The sequence below is a fragment of the Pteropus vampyrus genome, unplaced genomic scaffold (assembly GCF_000151845.1).
Source record: "Pteropus vampyrus isolate Shadow unplaced genomic scaffold, Pvam_2.0 Scaffold73, whole genome shotgun sequence".
Lineage (NCBI taxonomy): Eukaryota > Metazoa > Chordata > Mammalia > Chiroptera > Pteropodidae > Pteropus > Pteropus vampyrus.
Genome location: NW_011888854.1, coordinates 5,626,213 through 5,653,382, shown reverse-complemented (window position 1 = coordinate 5,653,382; position 27,170 = coordinate 5,626,213). Strand labels below are relative to the sequence as shown.

Sequence of the window (27,170 nt, the reverse complement as noted above, 5' to 3'; positions counted from 1 at the left end):
GAGTTTTTAGTAGGACCCGCATTGGCTAAAGCTGGGTACGAGCAGCTTCATCCTTTTTCCACAGTGGTGCATATGATACTTTCTAGAATACGAAAACAGTTGAGAGGTGTTAAGTGTAATGGATAAATACGTGTATTTGTCAGTTCAGCAAACCTTTCTTTGGTAGAACCTCCTCTTCATCCAGTTATAAATCTGTTTAGTCCACGTAATTGAGATGGGCCTGATAGGGTTTGTCTCCTTCTCCCTCCCACACACAACAGTTGCATTCCCAGAATGAATGCATGATCCAGGCTTGGGTTAGTAGAGGATTCCGTTCCTTGCCCATCTGCCTAGTTCAGAGATGGGTATGTAAGCTAGACTTGGCTCTTTGGAGCCTTTTCTGATCCTTCTGTCTGAGCTGTTTTTCCTCTGTGAGCTAAAGAGAAAAAAACATTCCCTGATTTTTCTGTTCAAGTCAGATACCGTTATTCACCCTTATAGTCCCCCATACTTCTCTTTCATCGCCCTTCCCTCAAAGATAAACTTCCCTCAGGGTAATCATTTGACTAATGTCTGACTTTCCTGCCATTATGTAAGTCCCATAAGGCTTTGTATTTTGTTTACTGTTCTGTTCCCAACAATGCCATGGTGACTGGCACATGGTGGGTACCCCTTAAATATGTATTGAAAATATAAATTTTAAGGCTTAAGGTACATATATAATCTTGTTTATTAAAAATATACATTAATAATATAAAATACATTGTTACAAGTAAGTCTTCAGTAGTCAAAACTGGTATCAAAATTCCTCTCCAAATAAGTTGAAGAGTCTATGGCCATGCTACCCTGAACAAGCCTGATCCCGTCTGATCTCAGAAGCTAAGCAGGGTCGGGCCTGGTTAGTACTTGGATGGGAGACCACCGAGGAAGACAAGGTGCTGTAGGCATAAAAAAAAAAAAAGTGTTGAACAGATGCAGATGAGCACTTTATCCTCTCCAAAACAACACATTACATACAGATTTATTTTACTCTGTGCAAGGGAAAAGTTTTAGACGAACTGGAGTTTATTTTAAATGTACCCAAGCTCAGCAAGGTAGCATGAAGAAGCTTGGTGGTTATAAATCCCTACAAAATATGACAGTCTTTTTTAAGTTTAACTTTAGGTTTTCAAAACTATCTTTTCTTAAATATAGTTTTGTTTTGTTTTTTGCAATTTTTCATACCGTAGAGTCTCCTATCATCGTTTTAAATTTATATTCAACTTGTCCTTAACTTTATTTCTCAGACTACCTCCCTGCTCTCTCAACTCCATGTCACCTCTTTATCTTTGTGCCAAGATGTGTGCTGGTATAATCCCCTGGAGAAGAAAATGCTCTCCAAAAAAAGGTGGTAGTCATTTTGCAAGCTTATAGTTTATCTGAATTTTATTGACTATTATGTCTTTAGAAGTTGGGAAACTTCTGTCATATTCTTACACGGAAACAGGCTAACCATTCAGCTAAGATAAAAACCTGTCAGTGGACTTCAAATTATGTTTCTCAAATATTTCTGCTAATAGGAATCACCAGTACGATAACTTAATATACCCTAAAATTAGCAATTAATTAACTGCTACTGCAAGTTTCTGGGCTATTTTCCCCATTATGAAAAATATAATGGTTAAGAGTATGGACTTTGAAGACAGACTGTTACTTAGACAAGTACCTTAACTTGTCTGTGCCTCTGTTTCTTCACTTGTGAAATGGGAATCATAATAGTACCTTCACTCTATGGAACAGAATTAAACATTACCTATTACCTGGTATATGAAAAGAACTCTATAAATGTTCACTATTATCATTTTCATCATTACCCGTATTGTTATTTCTGTCATGCACAGTGTCTAAACTGAGGGTGGAGTTTACTCTTTAGGATTAGAGTGCCCCTAAAACTGTAAGACGTAGGAAGGAAAGGTAGAACATTAGGGAAGAAGGCTCCCAGGACTTGACCAAACAGCCAGAAAACTGGCTATGATTCTAATAAATCTAACTGAAGCAGAGTCTTGTTAGGGAGGTGGAGAAAAGTGAAAACAATCTCTAAAATGTAATTGTAGGATGATTTCTGTCAGATTAAGTCTTCTATTAAAGCTGCAGGAGTTGGACTTGAGTCTAGCAAACTCCAGTAGGAGAAAAAAAAAAGGGATAAAAAAGTGGACAGAGGATCTGAATAGACATTTATCCAGAGAAAAGAAGACATACAAATGGCCAACAGGTACGTAAAAAGGTCGTCCACATTACTAATCCTGGGGAAAATGCAAATCAACCCATAATGAAATACCACCTCACACCTGTTTGTCTCTGTGTGCGTGTGTGTGTGTAAGAATATTATTCAGCCACTAGAAAGGAGATCTTGCCATTTGTGGCAGCATGGATAGACTCTGACGCATTATGCTAGGTAAGATGTCACTTGTATGTGAAATCTAAAACAGCTGAACTATTAGAGGCAGAGAGTAGAATGACAGTTTCCAGGGGTTTAGGGGATGGAAGAAATGTGAAAATGTCAGTCAAAGAATACAAATTTCCTGCTATGAGATGAATAAGATGCAGGGATCTAAAGTATAGTATGGTGATTGTAGCTAATAATACTGTACTATATACTTAAAAGTTGCTAAGAGAATAGATCTTAAATAGTCTCACCACAAAAAGGAAATGGTAATTAAGTGATGGGATAAAAGTGTTAGCTAATGCTGTGGTGGTAATCATTCTGCAATATATAAGTGTATCAAATCAACACTTTGCATACCTTAAACTTACATAATGTTACATGTCAATTACATTTCAATAAAGCTAGGAAAAAATCAAAAGACACAAGAAGATACCCATCTACAAGCCCAGGAGAGAGGCCTCCTTAGAAACCAACTCTGCCAACACCTTGATCCTTGGACGTCTAGCCTCCCAGAACCGTGAGAAATAAATTTGTTTCCAGTCAAAAAAAAAAAGTATAACGAACTTAGTATAAAGTGCAGATAATAGTCTTTACTCTCAGGCTTGAAAATGTTTATAACTCAGAGTAGAAAACATTTGGAAAAGTAGACATATTTTTGGTTTTTTTTGGTAACATTATCTATAATCATACTTCTATACTAGTTCCTTTCATCAGCATTCAGCTTAGGTGGAGGTAGAGACGTACACATAGAGACCAGAGACTCAAGTAAATTCAGTAAATGGTTAGATTAAAGCCATTTGCCTCAACTGTTTATTAGCCTGACTATATTGGGGCTGCCATGGCTCATCCAAATGTAAAATTTTGCAGTTCCAAATAACTATGCAGACATAAACTGAAACTGTTGTGTCTACCCTGTCACTACTGAGACGAGAAAAGTAAACAAAGTAGAAGTTTTTCTCTAGAATTTAAAGGATTTTAAAATGCCAGTAATTATAAGTTTGCTGTTCAGTATGTATATACAATAACACATACCTGGCTTATGTTTCTAAAGTGAATTATGTACTAGCACTTGAAAGAAAAAAGTAGTTAGCCCTACTAAAGGTAGTGAAATCCATATTGATCTCTTAATCCTCTTTATTACTCAAATACTGCATCATTTGTACTCGTCTATTAACTTAGTGGTTACTTAGATAAGACAGAAGGTGTAGCATTAAAAATAAGGTAGGATGGCAGGCATGGTAAGTGGAAAAATTAATAGTGATATTAATTTCCTTCTGTTATAGGTAATGCATACAGAACTCTCCTTATGGTTCCCCTGCATAGATATTCTTATTATTTTAAATGACACTTCTGTAGTTTAAGGGTACAATTTCATATTTATAGACCACTGTCCATTCTATCGTTGAGTTCATGCAACCCCCAGAGGTATTAAATGAAGAATATTTCTTTTCTGAGATAAAGAAATTATGAGCTAAAGTGTTTTTATATTATCTTACTATTCACGCATTCCCTGTGTTATTCCATACATGTTCTTATTATTTCAAACACAGTATCCAAAGCCTGACTTTTGGAAAGTGACTCATAGCAGTTGTCTAGCAGAGCCTGAGTAAAGCAGTCTCCCACAACAAGTAGTTTTCATCACATTCTTGGCTATGTTACTCTTGAATCCTTCCATGCCTTACAGAAAAGGCAATGAGTCTTTTGTAAACCACTCCCAGGAGTATAATGGCGAGCGCCACTATTCCACAGATGAGACTGAATGCCCATCGTGGGCCCCAAGAAGTGTACACTTGGCTGATGAACACGGGTCCGAGAATCCGTGCTGCACTTCCAGATGCTGTTAACCAGCCCATGTACACGCCCTGTGGGACAGGGAGGGGAAAGAGCAGATGGATATTCAATTCAGGTTTAGTCATTTTAAAAACAAAGATGATGCCGCTATTACTAATCTATGGGAAACTCAAAGGAATCACTTTTCATCTCTTATTTGTGAATTAAATATAAAATGCCTCTCTATAAATACAGCTATAGTGAACAACAGTCTTATTGGATAGAGCCAAGTTAGGAAAAAATAAAGTGAAAAGGGATAAACGTAATGGCTGCTGAAGCCCTGGGAACAATATAATTTATTAATTTACCTTTTAAAGCTAACCTTTATTTTGTACTTGCTACCTTCCAAACACTGTTAGGTGCTTTCCATATATTGTTTCCAATGTTCACAAGTATATCTGAATGGTGTTATCCCCATTTAACAAATGTGGAAGCTGAAGCTCAGAAAATTCAAGTAACTCATCCAAGAGATGTGAAGACATTATTTGGCTGACTACACTGTGCCACCTTTCACTGAACAACATGCCACTCCTCCAAAAACCCAAAACTGTGACCCAAACACTCTTCCCAAGAACGTGCAGTGCATAATTACTTTCAATATCCCCAAATTGAAAACAACCATCAGTGGTGAATTCAATAAATTATGGTATGTTTGATGAATAGAATACTAAACAACTGCTTAAAAGAATAGGTAGTATTCTTATTCTCCATTTTGCTTCTGTATTCTAATTTTTATATAATGAATATGGAATGCTTATAAAACTAATTTTAAAAAATACATAGCTGCTGTATACTTTAAGACTGTTGTGTTTTCATCTTTTTGTAATTGTCCTCAAGGCCAGAAGAAATGAGGCCTAGATTCAAATTTGCCTATCAATTTTGGTTTCCTAACCGTTGTCTAGCTTAAGAATGAGTTTCAAAACTTTATGCTTCAGACATTTTTTCTTTGAAAAAGATTCTGCACTCATAATTTCTTTGTTCAAGAGATCTCTTGAGTTCTAAGTTAGAGTACTTTTAGTTAAATTTCAGATACGTACTGTTAGTACTTTACAAAAGTTATGGGTTTTTAAAAAAATTTGAAATGCTGAATATGATAAAAATCCCCCAAAACAGTCTGTGTGAAAACAGAGGATGATAGCACAAGATGTGAGCACTTACATGTATATTTCACATAATAGCAATGCCAGGGTAACTGACTCACCTGAGGTTTTGGTCCCAGGATTTTTGAATATAATGAATAGGACGTAACATGGCAAGATGCATAGCCTATTCCAATTAGCACAACTGATGTGAGGAACTGGGCCAGATGGATCATGGGGGTGTACAGGCACCAGGCTTGTTCAGCTGGACAACCAGTTGGTTCCTCACCATGATCTTCTCTTGGAGACCTCCAAAGAGTAATAATAATTTCCCCAAATGTGGTATTAGGGATTGAATTATTATGTAAATCTGCAAAAGCAAAATTAGTACAGTGTATCACTTGTGAATTTTAGATGAATATAAGAGCTGACATTATAGAATTATGTATGGCTATACCTTCCCACTGTATTTTGGGAAATTGATTTCCCCAAGGTAACAAGATAAAGAAGCCAACCCATACAACGACGAGTCCTCCTAGTAGAAGAGCACGCTCGCCAATCCTGTTGAAGAACAGAAACTCTAATTTAAAAATGAAACAACAGATTCATTACTTTTATAATTTTAAAAGCTATAAAATATATTGATATTTTTGGTGATATTCCAATTAATATGAATGCTAAATATAATTTCCCATTAAAAGGAACTTCTCTAACAACTGGCTGAGACAGAAAATATATAATAGAGCCTGGGCATCTTGTCATACAAGAGAGCACAGAAGCTATCAGTGACTACTAGGTCATGATAAAAAGGACTCAAAGCCAATTTGAAGAAGCTGGCCCCAAACGTGACAATGTGAACACCAAAAACAATAGTAATGGCAATGGAATGAAACACATAAAAATGTTATAATCTATGAATTCACACTGTATTAAAATAAAATACTTTTGGTCACTTAGAGGATGCTAAAGGAACCAATTCTTTAAAAAGAAAATCAGTTAATAAAAGGAATCACCATGCCTTTCCTGTACAATCTGTACCTCAAGATTACCAAATAGTTGGTGATAGGAAGGTTCTCTTTATAGAAAGTATTCCAGCAAATAAATAAAGGAATGATAGAATTAAAATACCAGCATTGTGCAATGAGAGGTGGGGGGAGGGGGAAGCCTATATATTAAGAGAGACTAAAGAAACTTAAGAATTTGAGTCAAGTGGAACAACAACAACAAAAAAGAAAAACATCTGCAACAGTGGAGAAAATCTGAATACTGGGTGGATATTTGATATTTAGAAATGACATTTTTTTAAAGGTATGATAATGCTGTCATCATTAACTTTTAGAGATACATACTGATATACTTATGGAAGACATAAAATGATGTCTGGGGTCAACTTCAAAATAGTTCAGGTCTATGACAGGGAGTGTGGAGGTACAGATGAATGAAGATTATCCAAGGGTTTATCATTGTTGAAGCTGGGTAACGGATATTAGAGATTCAGTGCTTGATGCTCTCTGCATCCCTGTATATGTCAGAAATTCTCCATAATAAAAAGTGAAACATATAAACAAGACCCAAGGCTTCCTAAAACAAACAAAAAACCCCAAATACTTCCCATCACCCTCAGAATACCTACAAGGCTTCACATCTTTCCAACCTGATCTCCCATTTGCTATTTCTTTCTGCTCTGGCCAAATTTTTCTTCCTGATTGTTTCTTAAACATGCAAAGCTCAGTCTTCTTGGGGAGGAGAGTTCCAGGCCATTACAAGGCTGTTTTCTGATTTCACTGAGGTCTTCGCTTCGATGTAACTTCCAGAGCATGCCTTCCTTGGACACTCTATCAAAATAACACTTCCCGTCTCTCCCAACCCTGCTCAGCCACGCCGTTCTCTTTCTCTGCTCTACCCTCCTAAATAGTACTTATCAACACCTGACTTTGTATTTGTGTTTATTGGCTTTTCCCCCAATAGAATATAAGGTCTTTGAAGGTATGGAATTATACAAGTTGTAAGAATGCCTATCAGCATGACTGCTCTCCTTCTGTAGCAAAATGTAATGAATTTACTATTTAACTTTGAATATGAATCTATGTCTCTGTCTATATGTTGGGCTCCTACTTGGCTCTATAAGAACAGGAATCTTCATAGTGTCCCCCACAGCACCTAACCTTATATACACAGACTCAATATTTGTTAATTGATTTTAGAACTTTAAAGTTCTAAAGTACTATTAAAGTATCTTAGGAATAATTAAATTAAAACTGTCTAAAATGATCTACTAATGTCTCACCCCAGACTATATGGATGAACTTAATTTTATATAGGCATTTCCCCCCAAATGTGTTCTTTACAGTTATACTTTGACAAAATGCCTCTTTAAAAAATGTCCTGTGGTCAAAGTTACAAATAACTTCCTGAAATGTCACATACTGTAGTTTTCATGATGGTAATATAGTATGTATAGATTGAAGATTTAGAGTTTTTAGAGTAAAGAAGTTTGGTGATTTTAACCAGAATTTTCCAGACTTATCATTGAATCTTTTTTGTTGCTTACCATATATTACCATGCAGCAGAACAATGTTTTAAGACATACACTTTTAGAAATACTTTAAATAAAACATAAAATACAAATGCTACATTAGAATACAATTATTCACTTTGTAAAATATCTTGCTTTACTAAAGAATATGCCATGGTATAGAAATATTCTCCCTTGATAAATTTTAAATCTGTTTGCTAACATTCAAAGACTAAAACTAATAATGAGAGAAAAGCCTTAAATTATTTTACCAGCACATTCATTTACATTGTTAACTGTTTCATGTTTCGTTTTTAAAAAACAGACATGAAACAAAACCAAAGACAGATAACTTACTTTTCAGAAAGTAATTTAATCCCCAAGAAAGCAATAATTGCCTGGACTCCAAAAGCAGCAAGCATTATTCCACCATATAATACAGCTTGTTCTCGCGTCCAGGCATACATATCCATTGTTAATTGAGTAACGTTGCTAAGAGAAAACAAAAAAAGAAATTATTCTTATTTTATTTAAAATCATAGTCATTGTCACTGAAATCTGAAATAGAAGTTTTAATAATGATATGGACTCATTCAAGAATTTGCATCTTTTAAACAATAATACCAGATCTACATAAACAAAAATTTTAACACACTTTAAGGATATACTGTTGTTACATATGTGCTTTTGGCTGTTTGTATTTTCATTTTTTAATATTTAATTATAAAAGTAATATATCCACACTGCAAAAAGTTTGAAAAACAGGAAAATAAAACCAACCAAAACTACATTGTAATATAACTAAGTAATCGTAGTTATATTTTGGTTTAAATTTGTCTCTTTTCAATAAAATAATGTTACTGCTATTAGGTAGTATAATATTCTGGGATTTTTTTTCTCTTCTTCAATCCCTTTCATCCCTATCTTTGAATGTATATATTTTCCTCCCTTCCTCTGAATGTCTCTCTTCCTTCATATGACTCTCTCCTTCCTTGCCAAGCTTCTTTTCCTACTTTGTATCTCCTTATGTTAACTGACTATAAAATGGAATTGAATATATTTAAAATATTCATTCTTAAAAAAAGAACATTACCATTTAAAAAATTTTAAAATCAGAAGAGCTGATGTGGGAAATAGTTAAACATAGAATTACCATATGATCCAGCAATTCCACTTCTGGATATATAAGCAAAAAAACTGAAAGCTCAAACAGATACTTGTACACCAATGTTCATCACGGTATTATTCACAATAGCCAAAGGTGGAAATAACCCAAATGTGCATCGACAGATGACTGGATAAACAAAATTGGTATATATACATATACATGTACCAAAAAGGTATGAAATTCTGAAACATGCTACAACATAGATGAATCTTGGAAACATCATGCTAACTGAAATAAAGCAAGACATGAAAGAATAAATGTTTTATGATTCCACTTACATGAGGAACCTAGAAAAGGCAAATTCATAGAGAAAGTAGAAGAGGGGTCACCATGGGCCGGTGTCCTATTGTTTAATAGGTGTAGAGCTTCTGTTTGGAATGATGAATAGGTTCTGGAAATGGATAGTGGTGAGCAAGACATGAAAGGATAAATGTTTTATGATTCCACTTACATGAAAAGGTTCTGGAAATGGATAGTGGTAATGGCTGCACAACATTGTGAATGTACTAAATGCCAATGAACTGCACAATTAAAGATAGTTAAGATGCTAAATTTTATGTTATATTTTACAATTTCAAAATACCCCAAAATTAGAATGAACTGAAACTTTCATATATCTCAATAATTTTTTAAAAAATTAAAAATCAAGCAAATCTACATATACTGGCGTTAAAATGTATTAATAAGGGAATAAACTATGTTGTCAAATGATCATATATGTTCTATGCTGGTTTAATATACACACATACACACCTCGATACTGGCATAGGAAAAAATGTTCGAAAAACTACACACTCAAGTATTAGCAATAGTTACCTCTAAGGAAAGGAGTGAGTGTGGAAATACAGTTGTAGTGTTTGGAATATTTACAAAGAAATGCACTATTTTTATAACAAAAAAGTATTTTAAAAATAAAAGCCATCAAGGTCAACAATCCATACAGAGTTTGTGATATCTCACACTATTGTGTTCCGGGTCAGGGCTTAAACAGTTAAAACTGCCAGATGGAAACCCATATACAAATTAGGAGGGCAAGGTGAATATACTGAATTATCCTGAACTATGCAGTTAAGCTACAAACTTAGTATAAGCTATTCCTGATATAACTGAGAAATGTGAAGCCATTTAAATCTACTTCTATACATCCATCATGCTATTTTATAATTTACCCAATTAATCAAAGTAAGCCACGTAAGTAATTCAAGAATGTGTTCATTTATGCTATCTTTATGTGTATGTGTAGCAGCAGCAGAGGGCAGATGGTGACTTTCCTAAGACACAGTGACTCGCTACACATATACATATGTAGCGAGTTATATAGCTTTAAGTTTAATCATGACAAATTAAAGTTTTATAATTATGAAAATAAGAAGAAAGGGAGAAAGGCTAGTGAAACAGATTCCTTTATAAGGAAGATAAGAACAGTAAGATTACAATTATCCACATTCAAGTTAAAAAAACATAAAATTTATATACATTTGACAAGAAAAATGTCATATAGTTTTTGAGAACATCTATATGCCTGATTATATTGCATTAAGAAATACAGATTTTACATAATCTAATTTAGATGAAGACAGAATAAAACTTACGTTTCAAAAACGGCAAACACAAACATGGCGGTGAAAAACAGAACATTGATGGTCACAACGCCGAGGTGGTCAACATTCCCCTGGGGAACCTGCACTTCCTCTGTGCTTGCTGTAGGGAGCAGGAGAAAGGCTGCGTTACCTACACATGACCTGAAATACTGTAGAAATTACAGGTAGCAAATTCTATGACTAAACATTTAAACTCATTTTTAGATGTCTACACAGTTTAAAAGTAACAGAATTTATTTTAAATGGCATTTAAAAGTAACTTTTCTTCCCAGGAGATACACTTCAATTCTGTAATCTATAGGAAATACTACAATTATCTATTTGCTGTGTCTCAAAACAAAATAAGAATGTATTTTATAGAATTCTATAAAATGACCTCATACTAAATACATTTGCTTTACATTTCATTTGCAGGTTTTTTACCTACCTTATCTAAAATCTTACATTTATGAGGATTTCATGAAGACCTCAAACAGTTTATTAAGTCAGTTCTCAGTTATGATTCACTTCAGTAAATATATATTTTGAATTTAAACGTATGTGAAATTATTAGTAAATGTCTTTGTTATTACCACATTTTTTAAAAGTCCTTATATTGTCATTTTATTTTTGCAAAGAAATATGTTTTCTTTGTTATGCTTTTTATAAATTAGGAGGGCAAGGTGAATATACTGAATTATCCTGAACTATGCAGTTAAGCTACAAACTTAGTATAAGCTATTCCTGATATAACTGAGAAATGTGAAGCCATTTAAATCTACTTCTATACATCCATCATGCTATTTTATAATTTACCCAATTAATCAAAGTAAGCCACGTAAGTAATTCAAGAATGTGTTCATTTATGCTATCTTTATGTGTTTGTGTAGCAGCAGCAGGGGGCAGATGGTGACTTTCCTAAGACACAGTGAGTTTCTATAATTTTTGTCATAATAATACCTGCTTTTATATCTCAGGATCCCTGAGAGGAAGTTCTTTCTCCAATAATAAATGAGATTTGGAAATAGTCTGCTATACTTGGGGGCAATTAAGTCCCTTGGACACTAAACATACGGGGTCATGACTTCCCTTTTTAATCACAAAAAAATACCCAAAAAACCTGGCTTTAGATATTGCCTCTTTGAAAACAAGACAAAGTGATTTAACCCTGCCAATTGTGAACAGCAAATAACTGATATCAGTATGCCTTTAAAAAAAAAAAAAAAAATCAATTTAGGTAACTTTCAACTTTGAAGATCTTCTCTCAATCACCTTCTATTATTCTCAGAGGCAAAGTCTAATACCAGACAGAATCATTAGAAACACTTTGATAATGTTATAGTAATTTAGTCAAACAGGTTAACAGTACCTTCTTCAAAATTAATATTTTTATACTGTCGTCCTGAGTCATCCACGCGATGTTCTCTTAAAAAGAAAAAGATAAATATTGTATCCATGAAAGCCTTAGTATAATAAAGAAAAGCCTCAAATTTATTACTAGCCTTCTATTTTTTCACATTCTGATAGTTTCTTTTACTGGCTTCTAATGTAATTATTACCAATGAGATATAACCAATAAAATTTAAAAGACAGAAGTCATGATTATTATATTATCACATAAAATGAAAAGAAACCTAAATTCATCCAAAAGCATATGTGATTTACCTTACTCAGTGTTTAAAGTTTTCCAGTGATTTTAAACACTGGTTATAAATGTTTTTGGATTCTTGGTTAAAGCACTCCAAAGAAATATAAAATAACAAAATTTCTGTACATTTATAAAATTTCTTCTGATCTATAAAATATATTTAAAATAATTTTTGTATTTAAGGTTGATACTAATTATTAATCTACTTAAAATGCTGCATTCATGACATTTTCCTACTTAGAAACCTATAGTTAGTAAATCAAAACCAAACTTTGAATCTTCAAAGAACTTACAATCTGTTCTCATTTATCAGACTGTCTTATTATTTCAAGTAGGAGTATTAGATACATTAGCTGATCAAAAATATGAACAGAACTATAGCTATAAAACCAAATAAAGACTTCATATGAATAATTCCAACAATGATAATGCTTATTTAATTTCACAATCTACAAATGTTGTTTTATCATTTCTGATTACCTTAATATAGTAAGGATCAGAAGAATATTTAAAACTCCCAAGAAGGCACCAAGTAAAACTGGTGCTGTATACATGTTGATCTGCAGCTTTATAGTCTCCCATGTCACGCCCTTCTCTCCGATGAGTGCAAAACAGGTCTGAAAAACTTATTAAAATGTATACAGATGAATTATATGAGAGGCACAGGCTTAAAAAATGTGAAAGACATTTATCACAAAATTAGAAGTAACATGATGGAATCATCTATATCACACATCTCAACAAAGGGAAGAAAACTTTCTGGGGGATGGCAAACTTTTTTTCTACATAAAGCAAGGATATGCAAACAGTACATAAAAGATATACAGTAGATCTATGGTATTAAAAATTCATGGGATGGAGTGGTTAGGGAAAAAATGTCTAAAAGCTCCTTTAGGGATCAATAATTTTAAAAAAAAAAACAGTTGTGAAACACTGATGTACATGAATTCACAAAGGATTACATCTAAATTAACCTGTCAATAACTTTTTTTAAAAAAAAATCTCCATACAAAATTTAAATTATACACTTTCTTCTATAAGTAAATTTTAAAAGTAATTTCATTGTGAGAAATAAAATGCCATGGCTTAAGTAAATATTTTAAAATATTACTATGTATATAGTATTTATATATATTTAATTTTTAAATTTTAGATTTGCAGCAAAAATCAAGATTGGAAGAATAGTGGTTTGCTGTCCTGATTTAGATTGTATATCTGGCTCTTTCAATGATTTACATGTTACCTTAGTGTGAAGATTAAGTAAGATGCTGCACCTAAAGCACTTAGAACAGCACCTGGCACACAGTAAACACTCAGTATATGTCAGTGCTTGTTGATACGTTATTATTGGAAAAAATCATCATTTCAGGCTTACATTTCCTCATCTATAATATGAAATGTTTAAATGGGGTTATCTTCAAAATACTTTTTGAGGTGGTGAGAGTATTTACTGAGAACCCAAGTCTATACCAGATACTGTACTAGATACTGAGAGTAGAGTGGTAAACAAAAAAGAAACAGACTATGGTCTCATGTATTTCATAATATGACAGTAGATCTAATTATTTTACATTTGTGCTTATATTTTACTCCAGAATAGTAAAATGAAATATTAGATATTGGTGAATCATGAATTAGATTCTCTTCTGTTGAGCTTTTTCTGGGCTAACTAGAAGGAAGTAATGGAAACAGGTGGGGGTGGGGTGTTAATAATCAAGAAAACTGGGTTGGATTCAAACTGATGGTATCCACAACTTCAATATTCAATGCATGAGCCATAATATATGGTTTTTCAATATTATTCTAGGCATAAAAATTACTAATTTCTCTATTCACCAAAAAAATTAACTGGCTTTGGGGAAATATTAAATATCATGACTTTTTTTTTTATATTCAGCTAAAAGATGAAAGCTTTGGAAGAGGAAGAAAATAGTGTTTTTAAAACTCTTTCATTTTCTTCAACGTTAGAAAAGTCTTAAAGGTATGGGCAAAGGGTAAAGAATTGCCTATAATTTTCTTTAAATCCTTCAGTCGAAAAATTTTTGTTTCTAATAAATGGAAAAAGAACAAAGAGTTATCAAGCTAAATGATTATTTCACAGAATGTATGCTTTGGAATCAGAACCTCAGATTTCCCATTTATTATCTGGCTGACTCTGGATAATTTACTTAGATTCTCTATGAGTTGGGTTAGTCCCAGAGGGCATGAGTTAACAAAGAGCATAGACTCATCACTGAATCAAAAAATTTTAGTTCCCCTCCCTTTCCCTTCAATTGTGAGGTTTTATACTTAGATTTCATTTAACATTTGAATGTCCAAAGCTTTCCAAATTGAAATTCAAGTAATGACAAGTGGAAAACACCTACCTGGACCTAGAATAAACCCTAATGCTTGACAAGCACTTGTGTTTGCCATGGAGCTTGTTCTTTCCTGAAGGGAAGTCGCACCAGCAATGTATGACCTAACAACTGCTATATTTCCTAAGAAAAGACACAGCAGTAAAAGAAATATCCTTTAGTTTATAAAATTCAACTTAATTTGGCTTTGTACAGAAGAAATATTAACCTATAGTATAGTCACTGCTTCCTCTTTATGATCATACAAACCATGTATACTGAGCAAATGCATCAATAAATAGAAAAAATTACTTTTAGTAATATGAAAACAGTTTAATATTTGAATGAATGAAAGAATAGCATTACGAGAATGTTAAACTTTTTCATCATTAAATACTGAGAAAGCATTGAGTGAATGCATACTACTGACTGCTACATCTGTTTTTAAAAGATGTCACAAACTCTGCATGCTTGGTCCTGTAATAGAAGAAACAAAAAGAAATCTACTAACAATTTAACTCAAAAAAATTAATTGAGCATTGTGCAAGAGACTTTTCTGGGGGCCACAGAAAATTTTTTAAAAGTCATAAATTGACTCTACAAAAAAGTTTACTGTCTGATTAAAGATGCAGGATGAAAACAGTGCAAAACAGTATATAAGCAAGGGGCAGGGTAGCCTAAGAAAGTTTCAAAGACTATGTGGAACTTGAATTAAGTCTTGAAGGATGAATGATAGGAACAGAAAAGAGAAACTATAGGTGACGGGAAGATCATGAGTGGAGGTAAAAATGATAGGAAGATGTGAGTCTGTCTGTAATCAAAGATCTATACAGAACCGTGAGATAAGACATTGAGAAGGGATGGATGACCACCAGGTAAGACTGGGCCATAAGTGTCAGGATGAATGTGAATCTGACACAACCAAACACATACGTACACATTACCTGCTCCAAATCCCGCCAATCCGCGAGCAATCAACATGTAGTATTTATTATGAGAAGCTGGGATGTGGACATACGCATAGAGGCAGTTGGCTACCACCGAAATAACGATGGAGACAATAACAGGTTCTTTTCTTGGTCTATGATTAGACCACAAACCAAATATAGGTGAAGCTACCATTTGGCCAACGCTAAATGAAGCAATAACCCAGCCCAAAAAATATGCATCAGCTGTTGGATCAACCTGCAGAAAAAATGCAATGCTTTATGAATTGCTATCTAAGATGAGTAAAATTTTAAACCTAAATACATTTTTTCTGACTATGTAACATTTTGTATTAAAAAAAAAATACTAACATAAAAGTTTTGTGACAGATTATTTAAAATAAGGGATTCGAACTTCTGACATTACAATTAAATGTGATAACAATTCACTATACGCAAAGAAAAATGCTTGAGAAGCTTCATCTTTTGAAATGATTATGGATATATCTCGTTTATAAAAATCTTGTTATAAAGATAATCACATTAAATATATAACAGTAACAAAAATAATGTCATTCTTTAATTCTTATAAAGTAAATTATTTAAACTTATGCTATTCTATAAGCTAAAAAGTCATTCGCATTGTAACTTTTTAAACTGGGCACAATAGTCAAATGCATAAAGAAGACAAAACACAAATTCTGAAAGACGACTGATTCTCTTATTAAACTTATTTCTAATTCTTCCTTTTAACATAGACAATTCAGGATTTTACCACTTAAAAAGTGTTTATATATCATGATGAATGTTGAAGGGAGAACCAAATGATTAAAATTCAGAAATGAATTACTTTTAGAAAACAGAAAATTTTAACTTACAAAAGGACTATGGAATAAATCGGATTTTTAAAAATATGATAGGCTCTATAGTAATTTGAAGAAATAAGAACCATTAAACCTTAGGAAATAAACTTAAACATATAGGTTAATTGGTAGAACTTAAGAAGGGCCATGGTCTTCTCTCCTCTAAATATATATTTAAATAGCTTAAAGCAGAAATTTAGGTACATTTTTGCTTGTGGGGGATGAAAAATAAGAGTAAATAAGGATAATGATATATAATATTCAAAGTTCTAACCTTAAAAATATTTTAGGTACTCTGGTTTTAATTTTTTACCTTATTTAGCTCCCTTTGCTTTCTCTATTAAAATATAAAACATATAATTCATGTCATTTAAATTTTAAAAATTAACTTTCAAAACAGCAGTAGAATCTCAATTTTAATGTTAAATGTGTAGTGTTTGAAAGCAAAAGGATGAAAGTGTGCTCTCAAGATATAAATGGATCATAATCAAGTGTCTGTTTCATGGGCAGAAGTGAGCTTTTTTTAAATTTGAAATGCACTCTTTATTTTGATTGTTCCATCTCTCCAATGAGCTTTTATAACACAGGATTTTTAATACACTATGTTGATTTGTGTTGTATCCATTGTTGTTTTCTTGAATTACATCACCAGCTTCATAGGATGTTTCATTCGTTGAATTGGATGCTGCATTTGAATTGGGGGCTTTGGTTTCCTATCTGAGTTGCCTTCTCGAGTAGAAGAAATCTTTAGGTGTTGAAGTTTAAGGGCAGTGTCAAATCTTTGAGGCTTCATACACAGAGATAGCAAAGGACACAGACGCTGATGACAAAGGCAAGTAAAACAAGGGCAGCGATGGCTCTAACAGTATTTGTTGGGAGACCACTGGAAACTTATTTTAATTAGATATTATTCTTTACAGAGATTGGAAAACTGGAATCTGCTAGAATTCTGCTAGAATTGTAACAGGAAAGTAAAATGGGTTGAGAGATATAGGTTCTACAACAGAAGGTATCAACTTCAGTAACTAAACTGCTTACTTGTGCTCGTGTGCATTTCTCTTTCTCATAATAATAACAGTATCGCATTTCTGATCCTCTGGCTACCTCTACTGATTTCTATCATATTGTTTTCAGGATACAATCTAAACTGACTGTTATAAAAAAATAACTCAGAAGCTGGCCACTGTCTCTCCTCTCTAACTTCATCTCTCTGTATGCTCCGTCGCCCCAGTTCTAACTTCTAGCCACACTGAACTGTGTAGTTTCCAAAATGAGCTAACTTCTTTGCCTCTACTCCTTTGCACAGATTCCTCTATTGCCCCTTCCACCAGCAATGCCTTCCTAACCTCCTACTCCCCGGCCCCTACCTTTCCTTCAGGTGACCAACTTCTGTAGGCCTTCAAAACTTAAGCTCAGGTATAACTGATTTTGGAAAGTCTTCCAGGATCTCTTTAGTCTAGATAAGCAATACCCCAATTCTCCATGTCTATCTGTGTCTGTGTGTCTGTTATGTCTGTCTGTCTCTGTCTGTCTCTCTCTCTCACCCACACCCACACTTATTTTCAGACTTTACCCACATATATTGAATGGTTATTATCTGTAAACTTGTTTGGTTTTGCCCACTTCAGTGAAAGTTGGATCTTTATCTTCTTAAAACAAACAAACAAAAAAAACCCCAAAGTGTGTGATATTGTATCTCAAAACATTCTTCTTGACACGTTAATATTGACAAAGTCAAAGTTATAGAAATCTTAATGCCTTACTTTGGGAGCTAAAGTATGAATATGGGTGTTCCAAGCCTCCTCAACTATTTATAGATTATTGTGCAGTCATAGGGATATAGGGATATAGAAATGAGTAAACACAGTTGCTGGCATCAAGGTATTTCCAAACCAGGTTCTATTTGTCTGGTTCTGAAAAATCCTGTATTTGAGTGGCTGGGGAAAAAAAAAAAAAACAGCATGTTTTAGTTCCTTATGTGTAACATGAGGATAACTTGACAGAGTTGTTAGGAGAATTATTGAAGCCAAAGCATGTATAGGACTTAGGGCCATGTCAGCATATGGTATGCACTCAATGAATGTTACCTACACAATATTAAAAAACTAGTATTTTTAAATATATTGTTTTACTAACATGTCAGTTTTATTATTATGTTTTATTGTAACTCATGCATGAGTATTCCTACTGTCACTCCCTGGATCTACAACCTACCATTCCAATTCAAAATTTGGGTTTAAGAATATGAGTCTTCCTGGAAATCAAATCGTATCTCTGAGCAACACAGCCTAAGGAATCACTCAGCTGATGGCTGTCTATCAGCTAGGGCCAGAAGTACAATTCAGAGATTCAAAGTAGTGCCAAATTCCTTTCGGACAGACAATTTACCAGTTATTGTTTTTTTGTGGGTTTTCTGACCTAGCTTTTTATCTTTCTCACAGATGGCTTTTAGGCTAAGTAATATTTGGTAATAGAGATTCATCAAAGAGATAGTAGCCTTAAATTAAGAATTAAAAATTTTAAGGTACTAGGTAACATAGCACTGTGGTTAACAGTCAAATTTTGGTTTCAGATAGGCTTTGCTTTGCCATTTTCTAGCTGTGTGACCTTGGGCAACCTACCTAACTTCTCTGAGTCTGAGTTTCTTCACTCATCAAACAGTGATAACCATTTGACAGGGTCATTGTGAAAATCAACAGATGATTTAGGTAAAAGCTTCAGTAGTGTGCCTGGCACACAGTGAACTCTAAATATCATTATCAAATGACTTGAGAACAATAATTGATAAGTTTTTTAGTGGAAATGTTACATTTGTTTTACCAAAGAACTAGTTATAAGTTCATAAAATCAATAAATTTACCTTTGAAGAGCTTTCAAATATCTGGACAAAGGAGTGTACCTTTTCAAAATTCAATTTTTGTGCTGACTTTATTTTGAGAATTTTGAGGTTAAACAGACTAGATACAGGGACCATAGTAATCAAAAGAACTGTGATACATGCAAGTGTATTTTTAGCAAGAAGATGTTGCTCTAGAATTGTTTTCTATTTCAATTTCAATAACTCTGCCAGTATGGAAAGAATTTTTAGTGTCATGGGTAGTAATTTCATGTGATATAATTTTTTAAATTAATTTTTAAATAGCAATGCAAATGTGGCACTAAATCTAGTTTTTTCTTCTCTTAGTTTTCTTTTTATTAGGGAGGGGGTAATGATGGGATGTGAAAGTGGCTAATAAGTAAGTGACCCCACATGTGCACTCGCCTGGGAATTTCCAAGTATAACCCTGTTTTCCGGGTATAGCACTGCTTTTACTTCAAGAGTGCTCTGGTTTGCACAGTAAGGCATATGATATAAGCCTCTTCTGAGGAATTATCATCTCAAGTTATTCTAGTAAAAATTAAATCAGAGAAACCTAAGAGACTCTAAAAAACTCTTAAATACATAAGAGTTACTACTATAACAGCTACTTAAGGGAAGAAGAAATTGAAGTGTACAAACCTTTTGGAGATATGGCCATATACACATTATTACAATAGAAAATCCTGTAAAGAGGCAAACTGTTATTTATACTTACAATAATTTCACAGTATTTATAGATAGTTTTTTAAACTATAGCATGAATTTTAAAATGCTATTCTAAATTTACAAATTTATGCCCCCAAAAACTGTAATTTATCAAGTCTTGGGGTTTTAGTAATCAGAAGAAAAATAAATATTAAAGGCTTGAAAATATATAGTTTATAGTCGTTGGCCATAACTAATATAATAAAAGCAGAGGAGCTATTTCTCCTTCCTCACATGCTTTTACTATAAGTGGAACTTACTGAAAGCTTTAAGTTTTTATAGCAGAAATGAATGGAGGAAAGGCCACTTTGTTATAAAGGAAGTGCTAGACCTCTAATCTGTATTTGGGAGAGATAACTGACTGTAGGGAAGAGCTAGGAAGAAAGAAAGACTAGGAAGAAAGAAAATGATCACTTAAAGGGGGCAGTGGCTATAAAGAACCAGGATACTTCAAGATGGCTTTACTTTGAAAGAATATTCATTATTTCTGCTAGCCTTTATTGCTTGAGAACTGTAATAATAAACCCCAATGCTATTTGTCAATTTTAAATTTAGGCACGTCCAATCAAAATTCTAAAAAACAGCTTTATGAAGCTATAATTCGCATGTCGTACGATTTATCTATTTAAAGTATACAATTCGATGATGTTTAGTATAATCACAAATATGTGTAACCGTCACCAACGTCAATTTTAGGACATTTCAGTGACCTCAAAAAGAAACTCGGGGTCCTTTAGCTATTACTCTGCCACCTTCCATTCAATCCCACACCAGACCTAAGCAACTACTAATCTACATTCTATCCCTATGGATTTTCCTATTTTGGAAATTTCATATGAACAGAGTCACATAATATGTGGTCTTTTGTGCCTAGTTTCTTTCTTAGCATAAGGTTTTCAAGGTTCATACATGTTGTAGCAGGTTCATCCCTTTTATAAAGCCTATTTTAAAAAATAATAATTAGTTTCGTTTTAGTGTATTTTGAATTGATACACTGATGAAAAAAAGACTGAGTCAACTAATATTTAAAATCAAAGCTGTAATTTCACAATCCTGTAAATAAGCAAAATGGTTAACATGCCAATTAAAATCTATTTAAAATAATTTTCCTTTTTTGCCATTAAATTTAAAATGACTACTTATAATTTAAGATAATTGTATATGTTAAAATTAAAAATATTTTAAATGAAAACAGTCTATTGCAGAAATTGCTACCTAAACATTTGTCCCCTTCCTCCTTCCCGACAGAACCCTAATTTTATTAAGGTATCCATCACTCCTCCACAAAGCCATAGGCTTTAGGGGAAACTGTCTCTACCCCAAATCCCAAAAAAGTAAATCCTGAGTGGTCTGAAATTCAATCAGAGTAATTCCATTATCCCTAGCAGATGATGAATTTAGAAACTGACAAGTAGCCGAGTTCTGACCAGTGAGAAGTAAAGTGGTGGGGGCGCCTATCTGGAGACCTCTGAGAAAGAACTCGGTGGAGGTTTAAGAAAAAAAGTCAATTTCGATCAGTAAGTTATCTTGAATAGATGTGACACCTAGAACTACTGCTTCAATCTTGCTACAGCCTAAAAATGAAGCCACTGTGTAGATGAGGGCAAAACCAAAACAGTTACTGAGTAACAGAGCCAAAGCCCCAGTGAACTTTACCTGAGGTTGTCCTACTATCGCTATCCCATAAGAAAAAATAAATTACTGTTTCTGCCAATTCGAATCAACATTTTTTCCCTGTTATTTGTGGAAGGCATCCTAACAGATACAAAGTCCAAGGTGAAATTGTGTTACAAAGTATGGTTGAAAATATTCTTTTCGTTTGTAGTTTTCTTTAGTTTTAGCTTTATTTAAAATGTACTTTTACTCAGTGTTGAATTATGAACAAGACTGGTAAGTGAAAGAGAACAAGCAGGTGACTGGAGTAAATAGAAGGGATTTGGAAAACAATTTAGTAAAATGACCTTCACTAAATCTGTCTCAGGGAAAGAAACCGCTTGTAAAATTAGTGCCTACAGACTAGGCTTGAGGGGAAAAAGAATGATTCCCTTAAACATTCCTTTAAAAACTAGCACAGTATCGGTAATTCCCGTATATTTTCATGCCTTATCATTTTAACATAATTACAGTTCTTATTAAAAAATTTTTCCTCATGAAGTTTTACTTTGTAGAAACTACATTTTTATAAGTAATGTTAATAGATTAAAATACATTGAGCTATACAAATTAAGATTCTTGCACTTTACTAATTGTATGTAATGTGTCAATATAAAAATTAAATGAGGTTCACAGGCAATAAAAGAAAAAATAGATAAATTGGACTACATCAAAATTTAAAACTTATACGAATCTAAGGACACAATCAGCAGTGAAAAAAAGAGTCCTCAGATAGTAAAAAATATTTGAAATGAAATATCTGGTAAGAGGTTAATATCCAGAATATATAAAGAACTTCTACAACTCAACAACAAAAACACAACCACCTGATTAAAAAGTGACAAAGAACTTGAATAGACATTTCTCCACAGAAGATACACAAATGGCCAATATGCACATGAAAAGATGCCCATTACTAATTATCAGGGATATATAAATTGAAACCACAATGAGATGCCACCTCACGCCCATTAGGATAATTACTATTAAATAAATATAAGAGCTGGTGAGGATGTGGGAAAATTTGAACCCTGACCGTTGGTGGAATCTAATAGTGCAGCAGCTATGGAAAACAGTAGAGCGGTTCCTCAAAAAATTAAAAATAGGATTATCATATGATCTAGCAATTCCACTTCTGGGTATATACCCAAAAGAATTGAAAGCAGAATGTTGAAGAGATACTTGCTCACCCATGTTCACAGACGCTATTCATAAGAGACAAGAGGTAGAAGCAACCCAAGTGTTCATCAACAGATGAATAGATAAACAAAATGTGATACATACTGAAGGGGATCAGAACGTGCCCCCCCAAAATATGCTGCACTGACACAGTGATCATTTTGAGCCGATGGCAACTAACAACAGATGCAGAAATGGCTCTCTGTACTCCCACTTGCTGCCTAAAAACTGAGCATAAACTTCCCCTGAGAAAAGTGCTTTCCCAGGAAGAAGCGAACATTCTTCACTGGAGATGAGTCCATGCTGAGATGAGTATATACAAACCTTACTACAATAACTTCAATTAGTTTCTCCATATATTTCCTAGTTACTTTCCCACAGTTTACCAGCCCTAGAAGCCCAAACCTCTTTCCTTTACCTACTTATTCACAATTATTGCCCTTTGTTGAAATGGCATATAAGCCCTGAGTGTAAACATTTCTTTGGGGTTTTCGCTGTTCTATGAAGCCCCCTGTGTTATGTAAAAATATTAACATCTAAATAAATCTGTATCCTTTTCTCCTGTTGATCTGTCTTTTGTCGGCTTAATTTGCAGGCCCAGCTACAGAACCTAAGAAGGTAGAGAAAATGTTTCTCCTCTCCTACAACATATACAAAGGAATATTATTCAGCCTTTAAAGGTGGGGAATTCTGACACATACTATAACATGGATAAACCTTGAGGACGTTATGCTAAATGAAATAAATGAATCATAAAAAGAAAAATACTATATGATTCCATTTATACGAAGTATCTAGAGTACTCAAATTCATAGAAACAAAGTAGAATGGTGGTTGCCAGGGGCTGGAAGGGGAGGGCGATGAGTTGTTTAATGGGTGAAGAGTTTCAGTTTTGCAGGATGAACAAATTCTGGAAATTGGTTATACAACTATGTAGACATACAAAGACCTCTGATCTCAGAAATGGTTAAGATGGTAACTTTTAAGTTATATGTTTTTTACCACAATAAAAGTAACTTAAAAATTAAATGTTAAAATATATTTTATATGAATTTTTAAAATTATCCAATTTCTAATACTTACCTACACTGCTGAGAAACATAGTAAGATACAGAATCCTAATAGATCTCCATCGGCTTTTATAATGCTCCTCAGTTTCTATAATATCCCATTCTCTAGGTGTAAAGAAGAAAAAAGTAGTATAAAAAAGTAGTTATCATTATATGCAAATCTTTCTGTGGCACACTTCTATTTTCTCTAAAGCCATGAAAATGATATGATATCTATAATTTACTAGTATTGGTTTTTGCTGTACTAATTCACTATAAATAAGCATTATTTCTTTGAATTTCCATGGGTGGCATTCATGTATCATGGTACCAGGAAACTTGGGAGACACAAGGTAATTTAACAGGGCAAAACGTTTTCCAAGCCAAATATTTTGCTATTGTTGGCATGTTATAAATTATTATTCCAGAGTGTTGAAATTTGTTAAACCAGCAAAATGAATAAAGGTATATATGAATAAATAAACTAGCTATAAAATCTCCCATAGGTGGGATACACAACTACTAAATATTAAAGGTGATTCCTGTCATCATATGACATGTTCTGTTTGATGAGAGCAAATTAACTTTGCTGCAGGAAGATATTTTGGCTGTGTAATTTCAGCAAAATTAATGTAGAAGTGACACAAGGAAGGTTTGATGAGATCTAAGGCATTCCTAGGCTGAGACCTCCTGGAACATTTGTCTTTGCTGCAACATGGGTTCTAATAGTGGACCAGAGAGAGACCAAGGCCCCTCCAGACTGCGTTGATCTTTCCACAGGCCTGTGACCTGGAGTAAGGGCAAGTATATTAACCAGACATCCTACCTCTGTCAGGTGATATACGTGAGGGTGTATATGCATCACATTTTCGCATATGCCTACAGAGTTAACAAATTTACCTTGATGTGACAATTATGTTTTAAAATAATTAAGACAAGCAAAACAGACAAAATACCTTCTTATGTTCCAAGATTATTTTCTAAGATAGACCTTAGAGTCAAATTAGTCTCCAAAATATTTTTTTTTCCCCCAAATGTGATGTGATTGGGAGTGGTAGAGGAAAAAAAGAAGAGAGATAACATTTTAACATTTATTAGATCTACTATGTGTCAGGTATATAAAATTAGTTCCTGATATAACATATATTAAGTACTTAACACTATATATGCCATTCTATAAAAAATAGGAGAGATTTTTAACCCTTAGTTAAACTTCCATGCTCTAACTACACACAATTCCATTAAGCTTATATATGGTTTTCAAAGCAACAGCATACTAGAAACCCCAAAATAAAGCTGGGAGAAGAGAGGCTGTTGTTGATAGTAACAAAAACAGGGGTTGTCAACGGATAACAAAAACGTGATGAGGGACAGTATGCCAGAACAGAAGAGACAGAAAAGCTAATAAGCAGATATAAAACTTAAAAAGTATAGCAGTGTATAAAAAATTAGTATAGAAGCAAATAGTCCAAACTGCATCAATAGGCCGAGGATATCACTCTATTACAAGGTTATTTCGATATTAACTGTAATGATCCCAAAATAAAATATAGATAAAATTACATCATATATATTGTTTAGTAATTTGGGGACCAGAGAAATACATTTCCAAAGAGTTTCAAGTGGTTAAAATAAAGATTTGGTGCTTAAGTGGTACAAATGAACAAAAATTAACATGGTCCGTGGCCAGCTTAAGTAAACTAATGGTATCATATAAATATCAATTTATATGATACCATTAGTTTCAACTAAAATGATACTTAACTCCTTTTCCCTAAAAGCAAAAATACGTAATTGCGTAGTGAGACGAACAATTCCGAATTACTGTCAATAAATTAAAATCAAAATAAACAATTACGAAAGGGTCAAAATACACTTCATCCCTTAACTGCTAAAAGACATTAGTCTTTATATATTTGGCATAGGACAAAGACGAACCCATTTTAGGCAGGTTTATTTGCTAACCAAGAATGAGGCAATTAGGTTAATACTAAGAGCGGCATCTTCAGTTATCAATTAAAACCATAACTCAGAATTTTGTGAAATGCGTAAAATGCTCTGCGTAAAATGCTCAGCTCTGTAACGGGCCAAATGCAGAATGGCTTGGCGCCTGCACCTTTGGAAGTTGCTGCAGTTTGTGTCTCCCTAACATCTTCACCAGAACTCCCGGCTCACGGATACTCTTTCTCGCGGTGAGAGTTCACCTCCTGCTCTCGCGCGACCAGCCCCACTGGCACCCCGCCTCCTGCCTTGTGCGGCTGACGCCGGGAAAGGGGCCAGCCCCAACAGCACAGAAGACTGAGGGGGCCTTCTCCCCACATCCGCTCACCTGCTTCCGGGTGTGCGGTGGCCTAAGAGCGGCTCCTGCTCGGCCTGGCACCGCAGGCTCGCCATAGCTAACAGGCTAACGCTCGCGACAGCTCCTGCTCGCTCACACCCGACTCTGCCCTAGCGGGCAACACGCGACAGCAAGTGCGCGTGCGCGCCCGGCGGCCAGAAGTGGGCGGAGCGCCCGGGCCAGGGGCGGGGCCCTGTGTCCTCGTCCTCCCGCTTCGCTCCTCGGCTCTCCGCCTCCCGGACCCTGTGGACCGGAGCTGAGGAAGGGCCTGGGGCGTGTCTAAACAGCCATCCCGCCCCGGGCTCTCCGGACTCCCGAGGCTTCGCGGTCTGAGGCCACTCGCTAGCTCCTGCGTTCCTGGAAAGACCTCTGTCGCTGCGGCTGGGGCTCGGACGGAAGCCCCGGGAGCCTCCGGAGCTGCAGTACTGGGAGGCTCGGTCAGTTGGACAGCAGGCTCCAGCCGAGCGGCCAGTAAGTCGCCGGTTCAGGCCGCGCTCCCCCGAGGCGGTCGACCCGTGGCGTACGTGCTAGGAGGCAGGGACTGGGGGCGCAGGGCTTGTCCGGGCCCTGGGGGCCCCGGGGACCCCGGGCGAGGCCGGAGGCCGGGGCGCGCTCTGGCCGGCCCGTGGCGGGCGAGGGGGCTGGCGCGCAGTCCTTTCCCCCTGTGGAAGGTGGAAGTGGCTGCGCGCTTTTTCTCACTCGGCTAGCTACAAAGGCACCTTACGGGTAGTGAGCCTAGTTAGGGCTTGGATGGGGTCCTGAGGATGGGGTCCAGCCCTCTCTAATCTACTGCTTCCGCAGCCAACTGCCGCCTGGGCGGACCGGGGTCTTCAGCCTTGCAAGATGCTATTAATCAGAACCTATTGCTGTAACCTGGGGGTTAGAAAAGGCACAGCACCAGCTTAGCAATGACCAGCCCCTTTCATCACAAGGAAGATGACATTTTTAGAAAATATGTTTTGAGCTTTATTTTTTTCCCGCAGTAGATCTTGATGCTGTTTCTCTCCCAATGTTTGCATATTAACATCTTATCCTA

General features: G+C 34.9%; 1 protein-coding gene and 1 pseudogene across 6 annotated transcripts; one reads left to right on the top strand and one right to left on the bottom strand.

Annotated features, from left to right (window-relative positions):
• Positions 1 to 691: 691 nt before the first annotated feature.
• Positions 692 to 26,264, bottom strand: MFSD8 (major facilitator superfamily domain containing 8). 6 transcript variants are annotated; one of them, XM_011362126.2, is made up of 12 exons: positions 26,126 to 26,264; positions 23,831 to 23,922; positions 19,850 to 19,893; positions 15,506 to 15,746; positions 14,592 to 14,705; positions 12,706 to 12,850; positions 11,947 to 12,002; positions 10,590 to 10,698; positions 8,187 to 8,321; positions 5,771 to 5,874; positions 5,436 to 5,683; positions 692 to 4,266 (listed from the first exon to the last, which is right to left on the bottom strand). In XM_011362126.2, exons 1-12 carry the CDS (start codon positions 26,188 to 26,190, stop codon positions 4,060 to 4,062), a joined length of 1,560 nt encoding a protein of 519 aa, XP_011360428.1. In that variant the 5' UTR covers positions 26,191 to 26,264; the 3' UTR covers positions 692 to 4,059. The 6 variants fall into 6 exon arrangements, with proteins under 6 accessions (XP_011360428.1, XP_023387581.1, XP_011360429.1 ...); XM_023531813.1 differs by lacking the exon at positions 19,850 to 19,893 and adding an exon at positions 18,114 to 18,287 and having other exon boundaries at positions 26,126 to 26,186; XM_011362127.2 differs by lacking the exon at positions 26,126 to 26,264 and adding an exon at positions 25,913 to 26,085.
• LOC111741098 lies at positions 808 to 926 on the top strand (annotated as a pseudogene).
• Positions 26,265 to 27,170: the final 906 nt, after the last annotated feature.